Source organism: Aquila chrysaetos, chromosome 9 (assembly GCF_900496995.4).
Source record: "Aquila chrysaetos chrysaetos chromosome 9, bAquChr1.4, whole genome shotgun sequence".
Taxonomy (NCBI): Eukaryota; Metazoa; Chordata; class Aves; order Accipitriformes; family Accipitridae; genus Aquila; species Aquila chrysaetos.
The window spans coordinates 27,332,870-27,358,623 of record NC_044012.1 but is presented as its reverse complement, the minus strand read 5'-3'; the positions used below and the strand labels follow the sequence as shown (position 1 = coordinate 27,358,623).

At 42.7% G+C, this 25,754-nt stretch overlaps 3 protein-coding genes and 1 long non-coding RNA gene across 7 annotated transcripts in view; 3 read left to right on the top strand and 1 right to left on the bottom strand.

Moving 5' to 3' along the window:
* The first annotated feature begins 83 nt into the window (after positions 1-83).
* On the top strand, positions 84-6,645 carry RIT1 (Ras like without CAAX 1). Its single transcript, XM_030026230.2, has 6 exons — positions 84-214; positions 298-425; positions 999-1,055; positions 2,026-2,099; positions 2,588-2,779; positions 3,875-6,645. Exons 2-6 carry the CDS (start codon positions 326-328, stop codon positions 4,103-4,105), a joined length of 654 nt encoding a protein of 217 aa, XP_029882090.1. The 5' UTR covers positions 84-214; positions 298-325; the 3' UTR covers positions 4,106-6,645.
* Positions 6,646-12,733: 6,088 nt separating this feature from the next.
* SYT11 (synaptotagmin 11) lies at positions 12,734-25,668 on the bottom strand. 3 transcript variants are annotated; one of them, XM_030026228.2, is made up of 4 exons: positions 25,081-25,668; positions 20,823-21,646; positions 17,385-17,505; positions 12,734-15,798 (listed from the first exon to the last, which is right to left on the bottom strand). In XM_030026228.2, exons 1-4 carry the CDS (start codon positions 25,112-25,114, stop codon positions 15,485-15,487), a joined length of 1,293 nt encoding a protein of 430 aa, XP_029882088.1. In that variant the 5' UTR covers positions 25,115-25,668; the 3' UTR covers positions 12,734-15,484. The 3 variants fall into 3 exon arrangements, with proteins under 3 accessions (XP_029882088.1, XP_029882089.1, XP_029882087.1); XM_030026229.2 differs by having other exon boundaries at positions 12,734-15,795; positions 25,081-25,667; XM_030026227.2 differs by having other exon boundaries at positions 12,734-15,795; positions 17,382-17,505; positions 25,081-25,665.
* On the top strand, positions 17,503-20,811 carry LOC121233553. Its single transcript, XR_005933237.1, has 3 exons — positions 17,503-17,689; positions 19,482-19,580; positions 20,600-20,811. It is a non-coding gene; the product is annotated as an uncharacterized LOC121233553 (long non-coding RNA).
* LOC115346308 (GON-4-like protein) overlaps positions 25,369-25,754 on the top strand; it is a 32,544-nt gene continuing 32,158 nt past the window's right edge. Inside the window, exon 1 of one of the 2 annotated variants that reach the window (XM_030026206.2) lies at positions 25,369-25,383. Coding sequence is in view for 1 of the 2 variants with exons in the window: in XM_030026203.2 (XP_029882063.1) it covers positions 25,611-25,742 (132 nt within the window). In the remaining variant the exon portion in view is untranslated. Of the gene's footprint in view, positions 25,384-25,561; positions 25,743-25,754 lie in introns of those variants that run through there. The other variant, XM_030026203.2, reaches the window with a different exon arrangement.

Here is a 25,754-nt window from a genome sequence, read left to right as displayed (position 1 = left end):
CGGCCGCGCACCCCGCGGAGCGGCGGGCGGTGCTGGCACCGCGCCTGCGCTGGCACGGCCGGGCCCCGCCCCCTCCGCGAAGCGCGGGCCGGGCGGGGGCGTGGCCGGGCGCTCGCGGGCGGTGGAGGAGCCGCCGCCATTTTGGTGTTGCCGCCTGGGCTCGGAGGGGGAACGCAGCGGCGGCCGGTCGGGTGCGGCGCGCAGGAACCTGACGGTGAGGAGGAGGAGGAATGGGGTGGCGGCGGGACAGGGCCGGGCGGCGGGCTGCCAGCGCTCACGCTCTTTCCTCCTCTTCAGCGGCGGCGGCTTCTTCGGTGCTGAGGAGATGGATTCTGGAGCCCGCCCGGGCGGCGGCGGCGGCGCTCCGGGGCAGTCCCGCGAGTACAAGCTAGTGATGCTGGGCGCCGGTGGCGTCGGCAAGAGCGGTGCGTACGGCTCCTCCGGGCGTGGCCGATCCGCCGCCGGAGGGGGATCCGCGGGGGGCGGCCGGTGCGGGGCGGCCCCGGAGACCCTCTGTCCTGTCGTGGGTGGAGCTGCCGCTTTCCCCTCACTGCGCGGAGCGGGCCGGGGGACTCCGCAGGTAGCGCTGGTAGCAGGAGCGCCTGAGGGCTCGGCTCGGTAGCTGCGAGGTGACATGTTTCTTGAACAAAACAGTCTGGTTTTGGACGCTGTTCCGCCCCCCCCCCCCCCCCCCCCCCCCCCCCCGCCGGGGTGTCTCGGGAACGCAGTGTGTCATCGTCTTCCGCGTTTTGGCTGTGTCCAGCTTTGTTTCTGAAACTCGTAACGGAGTGCTTTGTTGAGGACGAGGGTGTAGTTCTCTGTTTCTGAGTTATTTAACCTATTTCACCTGCCGTGTTTCTGTCAAATCTTGCACCGAGTATGGTTTTACGTTTTAGCTGGTAGTGAAATAATGTGCTCAAGCATTTTGTGAGCTGAATGCTGGAGCAGCAGATGTTTACCAAGACTTGTGCAACTGTGTCTCTGATTTTTGTTTCCAGCCATGACCATGCAGTTCATCAGTCACCGTTTTCCAGAGGATCATGATCCCACAATTGGTAAGAAAAATCTCTCTTTAATCTTTGCTGTTCACTCCCTCTCTTAGCAGGTTAAGCTGTTGTGGAGTCCATTGCTTTAAAGCACTTAATTGAAAGAAAGCTATAAATTTGATTGTAAATTGAGGACCCAAGTACCTTAGATTACTCATTTGAAGGTATTAAGAGTTCTGAGACTGCTGTGAGGACTGGGATACATATCCTGAGTTTTAGATCTTTAATGGCTTTCCTGTCACACATATTCAGGCCTATATGCGCTATCAGTATTTGTTTGTATGTTGGCAGACAAGGATGAAAAACAGCTGATAAGTGATTATTAGTTGTCTATTAAAAAAAAAAATCTAGTCTCCATGCTGTAGATCAGCTCTCTGCTATTAATTTGTCAGGCTAAATTGTTCTCTGTGTTTTAGAAATTGGGAGGGATGAAAGTGCTTAACAACTTACTATATTGCTGCATAACTTTTGCAGCATCTCTAAGAGAAAAGCAACAGTTACACTGTCAAAGGAAAAGTGGGAAAAACAGCTGGCTTCTTGTTGATAAGTGGACTGTTGTAGTGTGGGAGTGTTGACTTAGAGGGACAGAATATTTATTGTCTTACTTTTAAGTAAACAGTTATTGGTGGTCAGTTCTTCTCTTGAATCATGGGTGTTTTCTGGCTTTGAGAAAAATGAAATGCTCTTACTCTGTGCTTTCCACCAAGGTGTCCAAAATGAATTTATAGAATGCGGTCACATGTCTGTCAGATATAGCATGTACAATAGCATGATTTTAGCAAACAGTTGGGAGGATACTAAATCACACCAGAACAATTAAAAATGTAATTTGTTGTTAAATGAAGATCAGAGAAATGCAGTATAGTAGTATTACCAGATTAGGTTCTTCTAGTGTAACGTTCTCTTTGTGAATTGATGACTAACGAGTATTGTCATTGTATTGCGATCTTGTTCTTTCTGATGTGCCATGAATTCACAGAGGATGCTTATAAAATACGAATACGCATTGATGATGAACCTGCCAATCTGGATATCTTGGACACAGCAGGACAGGTACGTGAGTAATAAGAAGTTAATTGGGAAGATGTTAAGAAGTCTGTAATGGTCAGGTGTGGAGACAGAAATCCTGTAGAAGTATGCATGTCTTTTCTTCCAAATTGTTTTTTGAGCTCTCTTACTTCTTCTAAGCATCACGTTGCTTATAGCATCTGTATCATACTACCTATATTTAGTCAGCTTACATGGTACTCTGGTTTCATGCACTGCTTTCTCTGTTGCAGCTTGCTGTTCATGATGAACAAGCAATACGTATGGCTGATAAATGACATGTTGGTATGATTTCTGTAGTAAGGGAAACTTGGTGTTAATCCCAAACATATGTAATATCTTGTCCTCTATGTAACAGGATAAGAAGATAGATGACCAGCTTGTTTACAGAGTTCCTATGCAGCTGGTTTTGGAATGCGTATTGTGTTTCCCATTCTGAGGAAATTAGAAAGTCATTGTATTTGTGCAATTGAAATGTAATTGTTTGTTTCTAGGCAGAGTTTACGGCCATGAGAGACCAGTACATGAGGGCTGGCGAGGGATTTATCATCTGTTATTCAATCACAGACCGGCGCAGTTTCCATGAAGTGCGTGAGTTCAAACAGCTGATCTATCGTGTTCGACGTACTGATGACACTCCTGTGGTCCTGGTGGGAAATAAATCTGATCTGACACAGCTACGGCAGGTAAATGGCACAAAAGAAGGCCACTATTACAAGCTATTTCTGTTGTAAAATGCAGTAATACAAGAGGTTATACTCCCTTTCTTAATTTTTTTGCATGTTTACTACATAATAAGTTGAACAGGAGACAAGTACTTGTTTAACGCGGAATGTGTTGAATAACCAAATGTGTATAGCAATCACAAAAGTAAAGTCTTCAAGTTGATGCTTTGGGTTGAAACTGCTCTTGGGCTTTGCTTTTTTTTTTTTTTTTTTTTAAATTCCTGAAAGGAGATACTGTTAATAGAGATTTAGCATTCTTTAAACCACTTGCAGATACTAGTACAAATTGCAGATGTAAGTGTGCTAAGAATGGATGCGTAATAATGGAGAACTTGGATAAGAATGGACAGAAAGGAAAATTGCTTAAGAAAACAGTAACTACCATCTGTGGGAAGACAGTTTGAAGCAGAGTTTCGCTCAAAGGAAATGTACTTTGGAAAATGAGTTCCAGAGGTGCTGTTTGTATACCTGGAATTAGATGAATTTTCAATGCGTGTTGTAGCAGGAAGATTATGGCAGCTATGGTAAAACACCCATGCTAAGAGATGTAAAGTATAGGATGAGGACTGGGTGTTGCTTTTTTTATGGCCTCAGCAAGACTGGTTTTCGTATTTTGGGCATGGTGTGGTTTTTGGTTGGGGTTTGGAGTGGGGGGAAGTTTTGCTTGGTTATGGGAAGTAGTTTGGCAAACATAATAGATATTGACCAGGAGAAGGAAATACCTTTAGTTTACCAAACTGACAAATGCTTGTGTTAGGGCTGAGGACTGCTCATGTGAGGCAACTTGTAGATTAAACTCCAAGAAAAGAATGTTTTTTCAAAGGACTTTGTTGTTTCATGAACGTCCAGAGAGTCTCTTGCAGGTGATTGCATTGCTAGAGACGTGATGAGTGAAAGAGAAACAGGTTTGTGGAGAAAGATTTAGAGATCAGTGGAAATGAGCTGTTCTGGAGTGGGAGGGTGCATGCACAGTTACAGAGCAGCAGAACAAGAAATGGTAAAGAAATGAATGTTCTGGTCTTGGCTTTCTTGACAAGTGTGAACTTTTCTTTTCAGGTCTCCAAAGAAGAAGGCTCTGCTTTAGCACGAGAATTCAACTGCCCTTTTTTTGAAACTTCAGCTGCATACCGTTATTATATTGATGATGTATTTCATGCTCTTGTGCGAGAAATCCGCAGGAAAGAAAAAGAAGCAGTCATGGCAATGGAAAAAAAATCAAAACCTAAAAGCAGCATGTGGAGAAGACTGAAGTCACCGTTTAGAAGAAAGAAGGATTCAGTCACTTGAACAGAGAGAATTCCTCTGCAAAATAAAACAAAACCTGTGAATGGCCATTTGTAACCAAAGTGGTGTAGTGACAACATTTTGATGGCGTGTTTTAAACCTGATGGGACTTTTATAAGGGAATGCATAACTTTTACCAGTTATTTTTGTTTAGAATGATATTCCCTTAATTTGGATATTTAACTTAAGACACAGTAACAGCTGTACTTCTGTTTGCTGTCATTTTTTTTACTGGATCCAGCAAATGTTGCTTTTATGACATTGGTTACAAATGCTGATAGGTTTATGTCCCTGCACTTTTGAATGTTTGTCTTCGGTTGCTGCATACTGGAAGCTGAATTGTGTAAAATATTGCTGAAGTTCTACCCAACCTAAGTTAATTAATTTTTTTTTCCTGGTTCTTTGCACAAGAAAATTTTGCTGCTCTCCGGAACAGTAACCTGCATCACGAGAGGCGGCTTGTTGAGGTCGTGCTGAAAAGTAGTTTACAAAGTGTATGTCATAACTAGCAGCCTTGGCTGCGTGTAGACGTCATCGAACGGATCTGTGCTAGAGTTCTTGTGTTCTCATTGAATAGCTTTTTTTCCAGCAAAAGTAACATGGAATACTTGTACAGGTTTATCTAAATTATCAGTTAATCAGCAGTGTTGTGGGTGGGATTCTAAACAAGCCAGAAAAAGCAAATTATGGTTCCTGTGGCGGCTATAACTTGGCAACAGTGCATGAATATGTAGCATTTTCCTACTGTATATAGCATTTACTGTGTTGCCATAGCATGTGTAATGTAATGATGCTGTAGAAACCACAGGTTTGAATTTTCTGACTTGCTTGTTAAAAATCATAGCTGTAATGGTGTGCTGGCTTATTTATTTACATTCAGTTTTATGTTCTTGTCTTAAAGGAGCCAGTATCTTCGTTAAGTAGAAGTCTCTAACATAGTAATTTCTAATTATTCTGTGATAACTACTTTGTAGAGAAACTGACTGATACTGAGGTATCTGGGCCCAGAATTAATATCCCTAATACTGGTAAGATTCCTCCAGTACAGAATTGCCAGTGCAGTGGAAGGAAGCAGTTAGCTGGGCACAATGACAGTCCTGACAGATAGTCACATCCCTGACCTTATATATGCAAGCAGTCCAGGCAGTGCAGGTACAGGTTTTCTTATGCTCAGTAAAGAATGATTTGGTTAAGAAAGTGCTTCTGAGGCAGATCCTCCATACATAGAGATATTCTCTGCATTCAAGCTGATTTACATATACATCGGTTATATAATTTAAATCCAGCAGAGACACAGATGTCTGGTGTTCCTCTTGATTTTGTTTTTTAATAATAAAGCAAATTGTAGTTACGTAGCTCAGACATGGTTAAAACAAGTTTCTCAGAGAACTAAGTGCCAGAGAATTAAGTGCTTAGAATCTTTCAGTTTAAGAGTGAAAGAGCTTAGTGGACTAAATGTAGTATAGCTTCTATTATTCTTTGATCATCTGTGTCAGTAACTATGTTAATCTTACTGATGAAAAAATGAGATCTGTAAGGTCAGTCTTAATGTGCTGCATGTGCTAGTGCAGTCAAAACTGAAAATTTGCATGTATAAAGATTAGTACAAGAAGTGAGGATAGCAAATATATAAACTTCTTTTTTTTTTTTCTTGCTAAGCTCCTTATTGCTTAAGATATGACTGGAAATTCTGTCCCTGTTGGTTTTAAGAGTATTTTCTTTGTGTAAGATTTAAAAAAAATGTATAATGAGAAATTTGGAGGGAGGGGTTACATTTTTTATTTTGTTTGTGTCTGAGCTAAACATTTAAATTTGTTCCTGTTTCTCATTTCCTTCTAGTGCTCCAGTGTTATGCTGCACTGGTAATAATCACATGTATGTTGTTCAAAAAAGACTGAGAATAATTCAGATTGTTTAGAATTTAAGACCTCTTTTACATTAACTGTGAGCAGTTGTGTGCATCTTTTCAGTAGTTACTGGTTTAGGACTGAAAGCCCTCTGAATATTCATTGTTGGGTTAAATGCTGTCTATAACTCAGATAAAAATCCTAGGAAAACTATCTAGCAGAAAATTTGAGGAGGAGGGGGTAACAGGTAAGAAGTTGCTCTAAAAGCAGTTGCTGATTCTGTCATCATAGAAGTTACTTCAGCCTTCTGGAAATGCTGAACAGGGCCTGATGGTGATTACAAGCTTTCCCTGTGCTTTTCCTTGATACAGTAAGTTAACATAAAATATTAGTCAGCTTCCTACATGCAAACTTTTCAGATAATATGTAAAGGTAACCTGTCAGCAGTACTGAAAGCTGTATGGGAGTATTTTCACCTTTAAATAACTGATGTCTGTGCCTTATGTGATTCCTTCAATGCAATTTGTTTACTAATGCCTTTTGTGAGCCTGTTGCTTATAGAAATATTACATCAGAACAGCAGCGAGCACTTTTTTTTACACAGTGTTATTCAAAAAGAGTTTTATTTTTGTCATGTATAAATTTGTACACAGAACTATTGTTTTATTTGACACAATATACGATTTTTAATACAAACATTTGCATTTGATGTTTTAATCTGTGGTGTCTAGCATGATGGGTAGAAGGCTGTTCAGCCAGAGAGTGCTTGTAAATTATTTTGGAAAATGTTTATCTTGCTTGAAAAAAATGGAGCTGGTAGGTTACATTTAAGTGGTGCAAAGCCTAAAAATTCTGTGATGCGAGTCTGCTGCTAAATTGTTTAAATACGATCTGGACATTTTGTAGCTGTATTACTTCACCTTTGAATGCTCTGTGTAAGGCGTGTTGACTTTCTGAGTTTTAGTTATGAGTGGGGTGATAGCAGCTGCGTGAGGTAAGTGTCTAAATCTTTGCCCAGATACTTGAGTATCAGCACCAGCCAAAGTATTCCCTCTGCATTTGCCACTCTCTCCATTTCTCTGGGCATTGCTTGTTTGCATTTTATTATTTTGTACTAGTAGAAAGCAGCTGGGTGTAGTTTTTTCTTCCCTTAAGGTGAAGCCAAATTTGCAATATAACTCTCACTTTATGACTAACAAAAGGATACTGTCGTCACTTGTGTTGGGTTAGAGAGGATCTGTCCTTGTGGGATCATGTGAATGACGATCTAGTGGTAGAGGTGCAGAATGTTTTAGCTTCTGTGCATGGCGTAAATGTCTCCTAGTGCAGTCACCAAGCATTTGGAGGCAACTTCCCCAACTACCATCTCGTAACCATGTCTCATAAGAATTGTCTCGTCATTTGCAGCAGTAACTCAGGTATGCATTTTTCTAGTCTGGAGAGACATGCTTAAATTGTAGTGGTTGTGGCAATAAGGTCCCTAATCGGGTTTACAACCATATCTGTTTTGCTGTCTAAACAGATGAGTTGGCAGATAAATCTTCCCCTGGTTGATAGCCTGATAACTTATCTGCTGCTGCGTTCATGAGAAAGCCTCTTGGACTGTAATTTTGGACTAAATGCAAGATTCCTAGAAGGTTAACTCTTACATATATTTTTTGTTCAACACATCTGGTTGACAGCCATGAATCACATAAGTGGCATGCAGATTTTGTGTTTCTTCCCTCATTACCCTGCACTTAACTGGAAGAATATCTTTGTCTGTCACCACCTAGCTGATGATTAGGAGTGAGTTTAAAGCACACTTTGGAAGCTGCTTTTTATCCAAGAAGCTTTGAAAAACTAGAAATTAATGAAAACTTGATAGACCTGCAAGATGTTTTTAGCAACATCAAATTACTTCAGGATATTTTCTAAGTTGTAGTAAGTAATATAATAGTGATAGCTTTGGTAGTGTTATTTTCATCCTGTGAGTAGTTTTCATCCAGTCATTTAATAGTATAGCTCCTTTCTAAGCCTAGTAGGAAATATTCCAGGTCTATCTAGCTTTTAATACCTCGAAAGCCATGACACATCACAGCTCGCTCCATTTCACAGACTAGTTTAGAATATATTGCACAACACTGACTCTTGCTGCATATTCACTTAGGGCTTCCTGGTAACTCATATGCTGTGAACAGTGTCGCCTTGCTCATGGTCCTTTTGGTTTTTAGCCTTTTTCAGAGTTGATGACACTCCCTCTTATTCCAGGACAGCTTTGCTTAAGAGTCACAAGTGAGATACAAAATACCCGAATACTTTCAGCTGTTCCAGTGGTGACCCCTTTCTTAAAGGGCATCAATAAACCTGTGGAATGAAAACATTCCTACCACCGCATTCTTCCAATTCTTTCTCCAATGTGATTGTTAAATGCCATTTATCTGTCATCTAAATAGTTACAGGAGTGGGTTTTTTTAATATAAAAGCTTACCATAATGGAGACTTAAAATGAAAACTGCCTTATGGATCAAAGTAGGTACCATTGCATACCAGTTGCCTGGGTCTCTGAGAGTTCACAGAGGTGTCAAATGTAGGGAAAGAAAGCTTTTCAGTATTTCATCTCCCTGAGACCAGGCTCAAAGGCGTTTACAGTTGTAATTACCAAGGTCTGCACAGAAGCAGCATATCCATCACCAGGATCAAATAAATTTCAGCTAAGAAGGGTCCAACACAATCATAGTGAGTGTGTGTAGTTGAGCAAATTTTGCTGTTTATTGTCTGCTTTGAGTGTACTAAGAAAATCTTTCATATATTCTGTGGTGCTGATACAGACTTACTTTTTGTGATTTTTTTATTACAGGAATGCAGAACTATAACGCCTCCTTGCTGTTAATAAAGGTCAGTCTTGCAAAACTGGTAAAATTTAAGATATGTGGAGGTTAATTACATGTAACTGAGAACTGGGGGGAAAAAAAAAAAAAAACAAACCTGCCAAAATTCCTGCTGAATTAAAGCAGGAACACTTGGGTCACAAGACCGGAGGTGAGAAACAAAATACTACATAGAAACCAGATGATAAAGTCAAGTATTTGGGTTGTGGGCAGCTTGCTGACGTGCTATTTTACACCTGTATAAATCTGGTTGCAAGTAAACTTACAAGACTTACAATGAATGCTCTTGAGCTGTCCTTTGTTCTCCAGTGCAAGCCTTCTCTCTTCTAGTTTGCGCTTTGCCACAGCAAATGAGTGAAACTGGAACATTTCACTTGGCATAGGCTGAGGTAATTTGTTCCAGTGAGTCTGTGCATTAAATTGACAGAAGATGCACAAAAAGCATCTGACTTGAATTTGCGCTCTAACAGCTAAGCCACTAGATGGCCCGCAGTGGAAGAACTAATCATCACTAACTGGGATGGAAAGGTTAATTCTGACAAATGCTTTCTTTACTAATAATCAGCTTTAAATCCTGCATGTAATTTGAATGCTATACAAAGAAATAAACCCTAGAAATACAGAAAAAACTCGTCTGAAAACATTACTAAAATTCAGTATTGGGAAACATTACCTTAGGATGATGGAAAAAATACAAAGCTTATTACATGCCCTAAGGATAAGCCGATGCATAAACATGGTCTCACTAATATGCATGAACAAGTAAAACCAATAGTGCCGTGAGATCTCAAGGAACACTTGGATGAATTTGCTTTAATTTTTTTATCGTTTGCTTTTTGGCTTTTTCTTTTCCTCTTCTGTATTACAAATAAGAGAGTGCACTTTGAAGACAGGATAAGAAAAGGTGGAACAGTTTTCCTCTAGAGTCATTGTGTGACCACAGTGTTGGAGTTATTTGGAAATAGAGATGTTCTCTGCGGAGAACAATGCAGTTACATTGCTTGTTTGAATTTTTAAAAAGTCAAGGTTATGTAAACTGTATGTTCCCCAAATAATTTTGCCTGTGTTTTTTATTATTTTCTGGGTGCAGATGGGTCCAGCCCTTCCCCTGTCCCAGCTGAAATTAATGTGTCCTGAGTATGTTGTGACTTAGAACATACCTTACCCTTCTCAGACCAAATGTGCTCAGCATTCCTGTGCCTCCCTACAGCTTCCTTTCTTTGGGAGTGTGGGGAGCTGTAACATGCTCCCCATGCTCTCATTTATTTTGGGTACACTGCTAATACTTTTTTTTTCCCAACAGCTGGCTGCTTTTCTTCAGTGATAATGGGATGTGCCTAGGTGGCTATTGGGTCATTGAGATGACTAATTTCAGGACCAGATGAATTAATATACTGATGAATGTGATGCAACAGGTTCTGTGTTGATGTAGAGTCTAAAGATTGTCTATACGGGCCCTTCCATGTTGGGAAGAAGGGTAGAACTGTTGTGCAATATTGTAGATGTAAAGGGGAGGGTTGTTTTGGTTTTTTGGGGGGTTGGGGTTTTATTTTGGGGTTTTTTTTGCTCTTGGCATTGCCTTTTCTGCCTCTTCCTTATGTTCTACTTATTTCTTGGTATGTTTTTCTTGTCCTGTCCTGTTTCCCATTTGGTCCAATAGAGAAAGTATCTCCCCAAGAATTGTGTACTTTCTGTAGCACAGAATTGAAACCAGAAGTTCAGACACAGCACTTGCAGACATCCAGGCAGGTGCTACGTTACAGACCTGCGGTGTGCAGGCATGGTGGCTTTCTGGTGCTATAGGCTCTGAGAGGGACTAGCTTGGCTTTAAATAGTTATTGGAGAAGACTTTTCAAGTTCCGATAATAAAGGTGTTAACACTGGGGCCCTGTGATCTGTCTGACGTGTTGGAATGGCTCATTGAATGCTCAAGATCCAGTTGTTGCATTTCAATGAGGGTGAAATACTGGTGCTCTGAAGCCCTTCAGAGGGACCGGTCTGATGGCGGCTTCTTGCCTCAGCGCATTCCTGCATATTTGGGGCTAGGAAAAGAGACAGAACTATTTCTGACTCCGCCTGCTCAAATGAAATACCGAAAGAGCCCTGACCCAGCGTCTTCCATCAAAAGTGAATCACATTGCCGTGGCAACACAACTTGCTCCTACGGGGAATTAGGTGAGGCGGAAGCTGTTGGAGGAGGAGACACCCAATTGTGCTGAAAGCAGTGCAAAGTCCTGCTGGTTTAAATGGCACCAGCATCTGGACCCAAGGAAGGTGGGAAGAGAGCGAGAGCTGAGCTTCCATGCTCTCCACAAAACCATTTCTCTTCATGGTTTGTCAAACCCATTCTGTTTGCTTTTTTTCCTTTTTCTTATGCAAATTCTTTTGTTTCTGTTTAAGCTGAATAGTGTAAGAACCTGAAACAGGACGTTTGTTAAAGGCATGCAGTATTAAATGCAGAAGCCAAGCAGAGAAGGATGAAGAGAGATTTTCTTTCACATCTTGCACAATAAGTAGAAATTGGAGACTGTGCGCTTTGGCTGAGCAGTTTTAGCTAACTGCTCTAATAACTGCGGTTATTACCATGATAAATAACTGAAAGCAGTTAAACACTGTGATCAGTTGCAGTGCAGAGAGCAATGTAATTAATGGTAAGCATAGGTGTTAAATAAACCACCATGCCTTGAGTCATTGGGCATTGAATTTGAATGTATGCACAAGTCATGTGGATCACTACCTGCATAATCTCAGTGGCTTCTGATATTTTTGTGTGTTCAGCACCTTGTCTGACTGTCACTGTTGAGCGACATGGTGGAACTGAATCACCAGAGCAGGAGTCAGGTCAAACTAATTAAACTTCTTGAGTACTTCAGTCACTCCTTCAGGATTACTGAAACAGCCAAGAATGTCACTGGTGAACCTGGTGATGGGAATGGCATCTGTTGCAGTTTGATCCTTTTCATCTTTCTCCTGGAGTAAAGTTGGAGAGAGTCAGGTTTTAGTGTTAACCGTGGTGTATTTGTGTTAGAGAAGGTATGCAAGCTACTCCAAAGATCGCACTTTACACTCTGTGTGAAAGGCGGGGAAGCTTGTGATAGCCTTGCCTCTGGTGCAGAACTGTGTCTGAAGAGCTGCAGCACTGGCAACATTCCTTTTTCTGGGACATTAGGCAATCTTTTTGCAAAGCCTGGGCTGAAACTGTCAGGTTCTTGAAGATGAGACCTGACGCTCCTTTTAAGTATTGAGACACCTATAACACCTCTGGAGATTGGCCCTTTGCTACATGGGAAGCTATCAAAAAGAGTGAAGTACGGCATTAAAGTGCTTGCTGTAGTCTGTGTTGCTGGGGCAACACAGCTCACTGCTCTGTACTATCTGGCATTTTCTAAAGACATGGCTTTGTGCCTAGCAATATTGTTCTGTGTAGTGCTGATGGGGAGCTGCAGAAAAACAAGTCATAGAAGCCAGATCACTGTACTTTAGGAGAGACTGCTGCATCTTGCACAGAATGAGACGGACAACAGTGTTTCCAGAGAATTCAGTTTTCACTAGGAATCCAGGAATGCCTCTAAATTACAAGTGTTAGAGTCAAATTGCTTCTTTTTCTGCCCATCTAACATATTTTTTCACTTAGATTCAACTTAGCTAATCAATATTCATTCATACCAAATGATATCAAATTATAATGCTGTGTAGATGACAGAGTTTTTGTATGTGCTAATGCTTAAGTACTAGCGTTATGCTTAATTTGCCAGGATTCTTTTATGTTCCATTATTTCTTTGAGATTTATTTTGTGTGTGCTTTTCCTGTGAATTGTCACAGCAGAAATGCATGTTTTTAGCAACAAATTCTTAAAGTATTCTGTATAGTCATGTACGTGTTGCCTACGGTCAAACATGGCACAGTCAGCAGCTAAAGTGATTTAATTTTTATTTGCACGCTCAATGTGCGTTAACAAATTCAACATACAAGATAGCATTACATAATGTAGATTAGCTTATAGCATTATGCAGTTTCACACATGTTGAGTTAGGTTTTTTGCCTTTTTTTTCTTTTTTTTTTCACACAAAGTTGTCCAAGTTAATTTTACAATAGAAGACACAAGGTAAAGAATAACCACACCTGGGAGATTCTACAGTGAGTCCGCTGTCACTTACTGTCTATTTTACGTTTTAAAAAATATATATCTGCACATCTTCAGTTTCCTATTATTCCAGAAGAGTGTTGGAGCTACTCCTATCTGCCCGATAGCCTAAGTCTATTTACCCTGAGCATGTTTCCTTGACAAGAAGTTCACCTTTCCTTTTCAACTAAAGGAATCTTAAGGAGATCATCTAGGCTTAAGCATGCTTTTCACACCGAAGGGAAAAAAGGGAACTTTGTTGTTGTTGTTAGTATGTCCTATTCGGATGTTTGGAGCGGTGTTGGAAAGCATGTTCCGAGGAAAAGTCATGACAGTTGCTAAACTTCAGCAACGCAATTGCTTAGTGCAAAAACTAGGATTGAAATAGATCTACACCAATTTTCAAGGGAGAACTCGTTCTCTCATTTGTGGCTGTGAGCCACTAATAGAGCATGAACTAGAAAGCATTTAAGACAAAATCTACTATTAACATCAGGCAGAAATCCTCGTAATCAGGATTGATAAAGCACAAACGAAGTCCACACTTCTGTCTGCCATGCAAGGCCGAGAAATCGAGAGCTTCAGCTTCAATGCAACTTCTGTTGCTAAAAAGACATTCTGCCTGGAAGGAAGTTTCAATGAGTAACTAGCTATGAGTGAGAAAATTCAGCTTTCCAAAAATAATTTCTTAGGAAGAGATGCAAAAGTATTGCCAACTAACAAAGTGCTGACTGTTTGCACGAAGAGCCCTCCCATCAGCTGTTCCTTTACATGGTGGCTGGAGAGGAAACTGAGTAAGACTTGCTCAATTATTCTGTTCTCATTAGTATGAAGGTGGAAAGGATCATTTTTCCAACAGGGCTCTAAAATTCAGTAGTCAAGTCCTGTAAGTAGTTAAATGATCTTAAAATTTTTTAATTATAATACATTATTTACATTCCACAGGGCACAGAACAGACTGGCTGCCTGGAAGCAACTAAACGTTTACTGAAAATTTGTGGTCTTCTACGTGCCTCTTTGCAAGCTCACTTGTGCTTCATATTTCCATTGGAGAGTTCAGAAATAATTTTAATTTCTACAGCCTGTTATAACTATTTCCGCTGAGTTTACCAACAATGGTTACAATCAATTATTTGCTGCCAATTATCATCCCTTCCTGGCTTGAATGCAATAAGAAGCCAAATCGAGTTACTTGCCAGGATGGTGCTGTCTTGTACAAAACCAGTTCATAGGCTAGTGTGTTTACCATGAGATCTAATGCAGCTACTTCCAAACTTATATTTGTGGAACTTTACTCTATGAACTTCTGTTCAAAACTGCTGACTATTCAGGGTTAATAGCCTGAAGTGCTACAGGTCACACTTGTCAAGTAACATTTTTACACTTCAGAGCTGATGGTAGGGCATATCCTAAGTCTCAGAAGTCATTCACAATTTAAGAACTAACTCAAGCTGCCTTGAAACTCTGAAAATTAACTTCTTGAAGAGTCTGACACATTTTGTAGTGACAGGCTTTGCCCTATGTTTACTCCTTTTTTGAAAGCTGGCTCTTAGGTAACTACAAGATCATATACAATGCAAATTGACTCAAGTATGAATGAAGGTAAGCTTTGTAATTTTTTCACTTAAAACCTCTTCCCCCAAGATATTTTCCTATCTCGGGTATGTTATGCCATTATAACAGAACTTATCAGTCATGTAGAATTTCACATTTAACGTTTAAAAGAATCAGCAAGAGTTTCCTTACCCATCAATGACACATCAGTTTTTGTTTTTTTTCTTGGGCCCTTCATGCACAGACAAGGTTAAATAAAATGAAATAGAGCGGAGTTTCCCCAATTCTGACAGTCTGTGAGATCATGCCTGTGCTAACTTCCATGTGGCAAAACAATGTGATCAGTTTGTTGGTGTTTGAATTTTAGATGTAGATCTTTGATGTTGTGACCTTATAGCTCCACAAGTAGTACATCACAACGGCAAGTATTTCAGTACCTGACAACTCAATTATTTCTTCTCTGAAGGAAAGTGCCATTTTTCCCCTGTATTTTCGTTTTGCGCTAGTGCAGAATTCTAAACCACCTTTATATGGAAATGCAGTTGGTACTCCCAAACCAGCAAAGAACAGAACTGCAAGAACCAATGGGCAGGCAAACTAACAAGAAACTAGAGGTTAAACAGCAGAATTCAGAACTTTGGGAGAAGCCTAATAAAGACAGGCCAATCTTGGTGAATACCAGCAAAGACAGTTCGGCACAAACACAACTTCCATAGTGACAGATAATTGTATTAAAATCTGCAACTTGATATTGGTAGTTATACTAATTTCAGTTTGTAATAGGCATGCAATAGCGTGATTACACTGTTATATATATTTGTGGTATCTTTTCTTTTTTCCATTTAATGCTCTTTAGAATTTTAGTGCCCTGCAAAATCACATCACTAGAGAACCAATCAGCTGCTGCTTCTTATGAAAGTTTAGTTCTACAGCTAAAACACGGTTTAAGTCTGTTCTACAAGTCGGCTGTCGCTGCCGCAACCTCTGCTAGTATTCGCTCAGGCTGTGCCATTTGGCAACTGGCTTTCTAGGATTCTCACACACCTCTCGCCAGTGTTCCACACCACCTGCAGTGATGCTGTGCGCTCCCAAAATCAGCCGTCCCACCACTTCATTTTTCGTGGTACGGTCGAAATCAATAACTAGAAATTCAATGCTGATGTCAGGAAGGAGATCGACAGGGATATCGTAAATGAAGGACTCGTTGAAGACAGGATTCAAAGTGCACTTCTTCACGTGAGTCTTCTTTTTTGCTATGCGCTTTCTTCCATAATAAACGTTCACCTTAACGTACGGATCTGCTGGAGAAGAGAGGGAAATAAACTAATAACACAGCCCAGTAATGCTCCTGGAAGTAATGGACAGGACTTAGCTTGCTGAACTTGAGTCATCTCAAGTAAATGGTATGAATCTAGGCTACTCACTCCAGCTCCCACAGGAGGGGGGCATTGTTTGCGTATTTTCTCATTGCAAAGCAACCAGCTGATGTTAGCAACACAAGTTCTTTATGAGTTTCAACATTGCATGGGGACTGGGGGGAAGCAAGTCACATGTAAATTGCAGTAATTAATCCTAGAAATACCAAACGGGTAGCTTTTTGGTGAGGTGAATGCCTGAATGGCCAAAATTTTCACTTTTCACTGTCATCTATAACAAATATTTTTACCCCGTCTCAGGAAATAGCCCAGCAAAGTGTCAAGACGGTTTTAATAATTTGCAGGTGGAAAACATTTACAGTGGAAGGTACTGAAAAAGAAGAAACTTTAAACCAAAGCCTTCATTTTTCCATCAGCCTCACTTTGTTATTTTATTAGTCAGCTTGCTCTTTATGCAGATGCTTATTTAGGATTAAAATTAAGATACCAGGCACACAGACCTTTTTTTTTTTTTTTTACACCTAACACAAGTTTTGAAGCTGGAAGTCACTTGCCCAGCTGACACTGGCTAATTTTCCCTGTTTCTTTATCCAGCTGAAATGATGAGTTTATGCATAATATAAAGATCATATAAAGAAACGACGTTAGCCTTGCAAGATTCAGCAGGTAGAAGAACAGTTGCTGAAAAATTTATCCTGTAGTTGGAGATCACATGTGGAAAGCTGGTTTGTTTTTTTTTAAAGAAAGAGTAAAATTTAAGGCCTACAATAGAGAATTAAGCCTAGACTGCATTCTTTGAGCTGTACAGGAGAAAGCTGCAAAAAAGGGACTAAATTTGCTATCAGTCAGGCTATTATTGAATCTCAAGTTGATTCCAACCCTTTTCCCATAATCCTGAAGGGAACTTTGCTAAGGGGATTCAGGAGTCTGAGAATCTGTGACTGCAAAACAGGAAATCCAGAACAGCTGCTCTTCTCTTCAAATAGCAGAACAACAAAAAAGAAAAAAAAAACAGAATTGTTTCTAATGTCATATGAATTTACTCCTCTCTATTCTGAGTCTATCACTCCTCTTTTTTATGCTTGCTCTCTTTTACCCTCCTCTTCTAGGGGCAGGGTTTGAGGTAGACACAGCAAGCAGCGGTCGTGCCATGGAAAAAATGCTAAGGGCAATGATGAGTGACAGCAGCACGGAGGCACAGAGCCTACACAGTCTGGCCAAAAGCAACAGGGAGACCTGCTGAATTTGGAAAATACTGTCTTCATAAACAAACCAGGTGATGCCAGAAAGATGCAACTGTTGGCCTCACAGTAGGAAGGATTTGGTCTTGTTTGTGTAACCATCTGTTGGTGAGCGATGGATCACTCGTAGTGATCCATCGCCCTTAGAAAGAGTTTGAGGAAAAGTCTGCAAACAAAGAAAATCTTCAGATGAAACAGGTGGAAAGGTCTGAACGTGATCTTGGAGGTTTTTTCCTACACGTTTAGAGAGCTGAAGAAAATAGCTTCTACCTGAGAGGCCAGTGATATCCATCTTTGGCAAATGTCTGGCTTTCAGCACCACAACAGTCATTCTCTGCGCCACAGGCTGGTAAGACAAGGAGACTTGCAGTTCCCCTCTGCTAATGCATTTCTGTGAAAAAGAAACAGAAAAAACTTGCTAAGACAAGATGGTCTTATACAAGGGACAAATGTTGGAGATCACCAGAATTTCCTTTCCCTGTGCCAAATGCCTAAAAAGTTGGAAAATTAGATGCAGGCCATGTTAAGTGCCTCAGGCAGATGGAGCCTCTGGGAGAAGGAGCGAGTGACATAAGGTAAATCATCCTGTGCTGTTCACCCCACACCTGTTGAGCACAGTAAGCAGCACTACGGCCTTGTCCTAGTTTCAGCTGGGATAGAGTTAACTGTCTTCCTAGTAGCTGGTACAGTGCTATGTTTTGAGTTCAGTATGTGAAGAATGTTGATAACACTGATGTTTTCAGTTGTTGCTCAGTAGTGTTTAGACTAATGTCAAGGATTTTTCAGCTTCTCATGCCCAGCCAGCGAGAAAGCTGGAGGGGCACAAGAAGTTGGCACAGGACACAGCCAGGGCACCTGACCCAAACTGGCCAACAGGGTATTCCATACCATGTGACGTCCCATCTAGTATAGGAACTGGGAAGTGGGGGCGGGGAATCGCCGCTCAGGGACTAGTGGGATGCTGGTCGGTGGGTGGTGAGCAATTGCACTGCGCATCATTTGTACATTCCAATCCTTTCATTATTGCTGTTGTCATTTTATTAGTGTTATCATTATTAGTTTCTTCTTTTCTGTTCTATTAAGCCGTTCTTATCTCAACCCATGGGTTTTGCTTCTTTTTCCCGATTTTCTCCCCCATCCCACTGGGTGGGGGGAGAGTGAGTGAGCGGCTGCGTGGTGCTTAGTTGCTGGCTGGGGTTAAACCACGACAGGCCTCTCCCCTTGAATGCTGTGTTTCCATGAGTGCAAACCTGGTGGGCACCTTCTGAGAGAACAGCAGACATGGCTGCCTTTTGAGGTCTGCTACTAGAGGCATCTGTGGGTTTTAGGAGCTTAAGTTTCATTGACTTTTGGTGGAGCTTCGATGGCTAAGCACTTCAAGTTCTTTAGGTATGCTTTGACAGTTTCACCATCCATTTAGTCTGCAAAGGTACAGGATGAAGATAAAAGAAACAGATCTACTCAGTTAAACTTGCTGTATATCCTTTGAAAGAGTAACATAATATTAAGATAATTAGTTTTAGTTTCCAGATGGCATTCATTAACTTTCATTGAGATGGCACTAATTTAGATTAAGATTATTTACTATCAAGGCAAACAGTATTAGCAGTGGGTATGAAATTGTGTGGTGTCAGTAACGCACTGATAGGAGAGCTACTGCAATAACTCCAATAGCTGCCTGCTGAAGTACCTTGCCTCTCTTGACTCTTAGTATCTTGCCCTCCTCCTGCCCCAATCAGTGTCTGGTACTGTCAACCCGGCAGAGCAAAGGGGGTGGGGGGTGGGGTGTCCCCAAATGAAGGAATTTTTCTCATTTCAAACCAGTGAAGCACTACGGTAAATGTCACACTAAATGCTCTGGAGATCACCCAAGAGGTGAAGCTGTTCTTTCAACTGCTGTTATTCAGCTTAGTGGGGAAAAAATTGTGCATGTAAACTTACACATGGAAAAATGTTCATTATCATTTTGGTGGTTTCTTTTTATTTGACCACTTCCTGTGTGTTTAAGACAAGTTTTCCAAATGCAAGGAATGAAGGCTATTGCTGCTCATGCAAAATTTTGGGAGGAGAGTAAATATATGAGCAAGCTCCCAGCCCCAGAAGGGAAATGTTCAGAACTTTGGCTCCTTGGATACTCTCTCTGGCTGTTGTATTCTGGTGTACTGGGGGCATGTGTGTATATGCTGTTAGAATTTTGGGGGTTCTTTTGGTCTGAAGTAATTTAATGCAGTTATTTCAAAGTAATTTGCATTCTTAGATTGTCTGTTAGATATTATTGGGAATGTTCATTAGGATGGGATCTAAATCTTTGCTGGCTTGTATCAGTGCAATAATTTACTGGGTTTTAAATGCAATTCTGTACTCCAGATTTTGAAACTTCCTGACATTGGAAAACTTTGTTCAGTAACAGCTGTTTTGACACTGTGGAACTATGCAGATTTTCAAAAATGCACAGCTGACACCAAGGTAAATCTATTTTTTATTACTAATAAATGTTAAATAATTTGCATCCTTGATTAAATCTGGTTTTATTTAGCGTGACTTTTTCTTCTATTTTTAATCTATTACTTCTAAGAGATAAGGTCAATGCACTGAAAAAAATACTATTAAAAGAACCTAAACCAGCCACTTGTTTTACTATAATGTAAAGCATCCCAAGAGCCTAAGAAAAGCGAAGTAATTACCAGAACTTTGCTGGGATTCTTTTGGTTTGTTTTGGGTCATTGACATAGTCTCCTTTAAATAACTAAAAAAAAAAAAAAAGAAGTTAAATGCCTCATATAGTAGAAAAAACTTTTCAAGTAAAATACTGCAACTCTAGGATGTAATGAAGTATTTTACACAGCCCAGCAACAACTTCCAATACATTAAGGCAATAAGTGAGCTCAAATGCCTTTTTCTGTTGAATCTGGAGGATGGGTAGCAAAAATAAACTAAGCAAGAAAATAAAAATCTTAAGTACCACCTCATCCTCCTACCTGAGCATAGTGTATTTTCTGAGGACAGAAGCCATCTTCCCCAATGTAAGCCTTAATAGCTTGTATGGATTTCTCATCTTCCTAGTTTTACAGCACTAGGCACTAAGAGTAGGGTTCATTTCACCTAAATGTTAGATGTCTACATTTGACAAAACCATCTTAAACACACTTTGCTCTCAAGTGAGGAAAAAAATAGTGTCATCTAGGGTGGGATTAATTTGAGCTGATTTTGACATCTGCTCCAGGACGAGAGGAATCACATTAGACTCCACTGACTATGTTGATGTATTCCCACTTACTTACAGGTTACAGTAACAATTCAGATGTAGATAATTACAAGTATAGGTGTCTGAAATGGTCAGACCAGACAAACCTCCCTCTCTGAGAGATTTGTCTTTGCAGATGAATGTCCCGTTATCGCACCAGCTCTCTTCCTTGGAGATGGGGACTTTGCCTTTTTTCTTGGCATCATCAGTTATAACATACATCATTTCTATGCCTAAATAGTGACCATGCCTTGTCAAATTGCCATAACCACACAGCAGAGAACCGCCTGACTAAAAGAGCACAGCCATATAATACCAATAATACATACGTGTGGAAAAATGGGTTTCATGGCTAAGGATTTGCAGTATTCCTGCTTATTACACCACGGAGGCTCCCGGATCAAAAGAAGTGGGATCAAATACAATGCAAGGAGTCTTGTGTCACACTACATGAAGTGACTTACTTGTATGTTCCTTTTGAGGATCTCCCTGGTCAGCTGAACCTTTCCAGTGCTTGGATCCACCCCTGCAAGGGGCACCATGACCTCTCCAATAACATCATCTCGAGAAAAGCGATCGAAGCTCAACACGAGGAAGTGAAGCACCAAATCCTGGAGCTGGCTATATGGGATCCCATAGAAGGTGAAGGTTTCATCAAAAACTGGGTCTAGTGTCTTGCGAAGTACACGAGTCTTCACTCGATGCCTTTTATCTGGAAGAATTGTCATCTTGATATAAGGGTCAGAGCTCTGAGTGTGCTCATCCATCACTGGCAGCCCATGAGCCTCCTGAATGGTAACTACCAGCGCTTTTTTAGGGAAGTTGTAGTCCACTAAGAAAGTCAGTTCACCCAGCATGACATCATCCCCTGGAGAAGATGGGGAGGAGGTTTTACTTCCTCCTGGAGTGAGGCTTTGATCTGGACTTAGTTCATCTCCATAATCTACTTTTATTGGGAGCTGGTTGACATGGGGGGCTGCATTTGGCCCATCTGGAGCCTTCTCAGAGCCTATTAAGCCAGATTCAGCAGCATCCACCAAGAGGTTTCCCCTTCCAGTCTCCTTAGGAGTGCCATTCTTGTCTCTCCGGATTCGGTTAATTTTCTTCTTGTTACTCAAGGTCTCCGGATAGATGCTGATGCCTTTCAACATGTGAATGAATTTATATGGTGGGGTTTTGTGCTTCTTTTCTGCTTGCTGGTGACAGCATGTCCACACAAAAACTGTTACTGAGACAGAAACCACAAGGACAGTAGCACCAATGAGGCCTGCAACAACTGGAGAGACATCTGCAGAGAAGACAAGGCAGTCAGGAATGAGCTTGTGCCTTTGCAGTGGCCGTGCCCCCACGGGGCCAAACACATGTGGATGGAGAGCTATATGGTACTATTCTGTTGTTCTTAATTCAATGATCTTGGTATCAAAGCTTCCCCAGAATAAAAAAACACTTCCTCTAATTTATATTTTCCCACGTGGGAAACATTTTACACTCCTAAGGCATGCTTGACCTATGTTTCACGTGCTAAGAATTTCAAATGGTTGATTGCCTTATCTTGCCAAATTAAGCTCCCGCATTACCAGCATCTCCACAGGAATACGGTTTCTTGATTTGCAGGAAGCATTCTTTCTTTTTTTTTTTTTTTAATGCCCTGTTCAGAAACATTACACAAATCTATTTTATCAACAGGAAGGGAGTAATAAATATGGCCGTAACATTGGATCTGGAGTTATCCTTTATTAACAATTAAAAAAAAAAAAAAAATCAATTTGGCCTGAAATGGTTGATTGTTTTTCTTGGCCCCTTACGGCAAATAGAGGGCCAACGGTATACACAAAATTTCATGTGGAAATCCAATGTCCAAAAGCAATGGACAGAAAATCCTGTATTTGGATTTAGGGATTATTTGATATTTTCTAGAGCTTATGTCAACTATGTTCTTCAGTAATGACAAGCCAGAATAAGAAAGCACCACATTCATTTTTAGCAACCATGTTCGTTTTTTTCTATTTGTAACAGTTGACTTTGGAGAAGTATTGCCAAGACACGGAATGAAACCATTCAGTAGTGTTGAGCTCCCCAGTACATTATATTGACATCCTCAAGCAATTCCAGTCAAGGGCCACCAAGATGATTAAAAAGTTGGAGTGGTGGAGAATGGAGAGCAGATGGAAGACGAGGCGAGACCAAAAGAGCAGGGTTTGTTCAGTCTTAAAAGGGAAGGAAAAGGGAGAGATCTTTTTGCCGTCTTCAATTTCTTGATGGGAGGTTATAGAGAATGTAGAGCCAGGCTCTTATAACTTACTATTGTATTACTAGTTTAATCATTAAAGCAATTTTTTTAAAATTTTTTTTTTAGAAGCAAGCAAACAGAAAAGCCCTCTAGCCCTGTGTCTCTTTTTTTTACAATTTGTACACACTGCTTCCATAGTAAAAGGGAAAACCAAAATCATTGTCATGACAATCACGGGCACAGCTACATGGAACAGCTAGTAAAAAAAGGTAAGCTTGTCTGATTTTCCTATTGTCATTCTGTACCATAAACAGGAGAAAATAATCTTCCAACCTCATACCTGAAGCTATAGAGAGCACCTTGATTTTGTATTTTCTCTGTTCTTTCCACATTACTATTTATTGAGGTTAACAGGCAAGAAGACTGCCAGACTATAATCTGAATATCTGATAGGCTCAGGGAAAACTGTGATTTTTCAAGAGAATATGTCTCCTTTTTACAAAAATAGCAAAACACTTCTGGTTAGACAGAAGCCTTCCCAGACTGAAACCGGAAGTCTTTTGCAATGGTGACTGACTTCACAGACAAATCTGTCTCAGGCCCCACTGCAAGTATAGCCTTGGATTGAATTAACTAAAGCAAGAAGAATTCACAATATTAATAAAACATCCCAAAAAACTCAACTTTATTTTGTTATTTAATGTTCCCTCTTTGAAATGAGGCAAGTGGTCTTTAACGGCCAATTTGAATACAACTCAGCCATATACCGATACATACCAGCAGTCACACTAGAAAGCACCAAATAAGTCTTTGTAATTTTTCTTCCATCGAATTATCTTAACTCTTAAATTTGGCTCCCATAATGTTCTGTGGCAAAGAGCTCCACTTAGTTATGTTGCATGAGAAAACAAGGGCTTTTAGTTTGAGCCTGCCCCACCTCATTTCATTTGATGCCTGTTCTTGTATTAGAAGAAAAAGGGAGCAATCGGTCCTTACTCTGTGCTGCTTGTGACACCCCTCTTTTCCTGGCTGAAGACTCTTACTTATGTAATCATTCCATACATTCATTAGTCCTGTCTCCATAATTCCTTACAGTTGAAAACTACACTGATGTAAAGCTCACTAAAAACAATTTTAGTTAAGTTTTCGCAACTTTCAAAGCACTTTGCTATGCACAATGTCCATTTTAAATGGCACCTGCCTCCTTGCTCAAAAAGAGCAGAACTACTCTTTTTTATCCATTTTTTCTGGAAGAGATCTTTGTTCTGATGTGATGCTAAGATTTAACTGAAACAAAAACAACTTTTTGGGATATGGAATTATTTTTCCATTAATGAAAAATCGTTGAAAACTTCCTTTTAAAACTGATGTTTGCTAATTATACCCTAATGGCGGCCAACGGTTAAATCATGACAGCCTGTGGCTCTTGGATTCCAGGAAACAGAGAACGTAAAAGGTAAGTAGATACGTCGTACGTTAAATAAATGATACAGTATGCAGAATTATTACTAAATGCTTCAGAATTTAAAGGAACTGTAGTAACCGTGCTTCAACTACGGAGCCTGAGGGGAAGGTCAGTCAATTGCGGGAGGACGGAAGGAGGCAGCAGTTTGAATCTTCAGGACTGGAGAAACCCAACCAACCGCCACAGACACCCAATGCTGCGGTACCAGCCCTTGTCACGCACTGGACTACAGAAAAAAAAGCATCTTAAATATTAGCGAGGACCAACTCAGGAGAATTATTTTACCGGTGACCCAGGGAGCCATGCTATGTCGGTGCCCGGGCTGGACCGCAGCCACACCGGCACGGCTCGGGGCCGCTTCTCCTCCCATGATTTAGCAGGGTTTGCAGCTCTTCCGTCGCCTCCACCCGGGCCCGGCCACTGCTCCGGCCCGGCCCGGCTTTGCCCCCCGCCCTGCCACCGGGCCCGGAGGACTGCCTGACCCCCCCCCCCCCCCCCCCCCCTGGCCCGGAGGCCCGAGCTGCCCCCAACCCCCCCGGCTCGGTGGCCCCAGCCGATCCCCTCTCCCGACTGACGGCCCGCCTTGGCAGGCCCCGCCTTATCGGGCCGTCGGTGCCGCAGCCGCCCCGGCCCCCGGGGAGGCGCGAACAAAGGCCGGGGTGCGGCGCGGCCCGGCACAGACATCACGTCATGCGGCGGGGGGCCGCCCGGCCCGGCCGCACACCTGCTCCTCGCGGGCCCGGGCTCCGCGGGCGACAGCCCGGCCGGGCCGCGGCCCACCCTCCCCACACACCCCCCTCCCTCCGGCGGCGGCTTCGGGGGGCGATCGCTGGCACCGCCCCAGCTGCCGGCGGCGAGCGGTGGATGTTAGCTGCCGCCGGGGCGGGGGATAGGGGAAGGACGACCGGCCCGCGCGGCGAGTGGGGCCGATGGCCCGGCCTTGGGGGCGGAGGGCGCCGCGCGGGGCCTCGCCCAGGCACTCCCGGGGCGGAGGAAAGGGCCCTCGGCGCGGCCCGGCCGCACTCACCGAAGCCGGGGTGGACACTGGTGATCTCCGCCATGGCCCAGCTTAGGCCGGGGCAGCCTGGGTGCGGAGCCCGGTGCGGCGGCGCCGCGGTGTGCCGGACCCCGCCCGGAGGATGCTCGCAGCCCGGGATGCAGGAGCTGCCGACTGGTCCCGATGCGGCGCAGGCCCCGCCCGGCGGCCCGGTCCGCCCCTCCCGCGCCAGCCGGAGGCCGGCCCCGCCCCGCGGCCGCCCGGCCGTGACTCGGCAAGTGTTGGCGCTCCGGCCGCGCCTCCCGGGCGAGGAGCCGGGTGGCAGCGGAGCGTGTGCGTGGGCTCGCGGGGCCGGTGACGCCGCTCCCGCCGTAAGGGGACGGCACCGGGGCCGGTGGGCTCCGCCGCGGAGCGCGGGCAGCAGTACCGAGCAGGCCCTCCCTCCCCCAGGGGAAGACCCTCCGAGGAGGCGGGGGGAGGCGAGGCGAGGCAGGCGCGCCTGGAGCTAAGCAGCGGGCGCGGCGCCCGGCGGTGTCGCCCAGCGGTGTCGCCCAGCAAAGATGGCGGCGGGCGCGCTGGCCGCGCTCGCCGCCCCGCGTCGTCACGGCGGGGCTGGCGGCCCCCTCGCCACCAACATGGCGGCGCCTCGTCCCCGCGCCCGGCCAACGTGGGGGGCGGTGCCTGCGCGGTGGGTGGGTCCCGCG

Excerpts from the sequence above, each read along its gene's own strand:
- RIT1 (XM_030026230.2), top strand. The coding sequence starts at position 326 with ATGGATTCTGGAGCCCGCCCGGGCGGCGGCGGCGGCGCTCCGGGGCAG. Across the intron at positions 1,056-2,025 it reads GGATCATGATCCCACAATTG|AGGATGCTTATAAAATACGA; the intron begins GTAAGAAAAATC and ends ATGAATTCACAG. Across the intron at positions 2,100-2,587 it reads TCTTGGACACAGCAGGACAG|GCAGAGTTTACGGCCATGAG; the intron begins GTACGTGAGTAA and ends GTTTGTTTCTAG.
- SYT11 (XM_030026228.2), bottom strand. The coding sequence starts at position 25,114 with ATGGCGGAGATCACCAGTGTCCACCCCGGCTTCG. Across the intron at positions 21,647-25,080 it reads CAGTGTCCACCCCGGCTTCG|ATGTCTCTCCAGTTGTTGCA; the intron begins GTGAGTGCGGCC and ends TCTTCTCTGCAG. Across the intron at positions 15,799-17,384 it reads GGATATCACTGGCCTCTCAG|CAGATCCGTACGTTAAGGTG; the intron begins GTAGAAGCTATT and ends TCTCTTCTCCAG.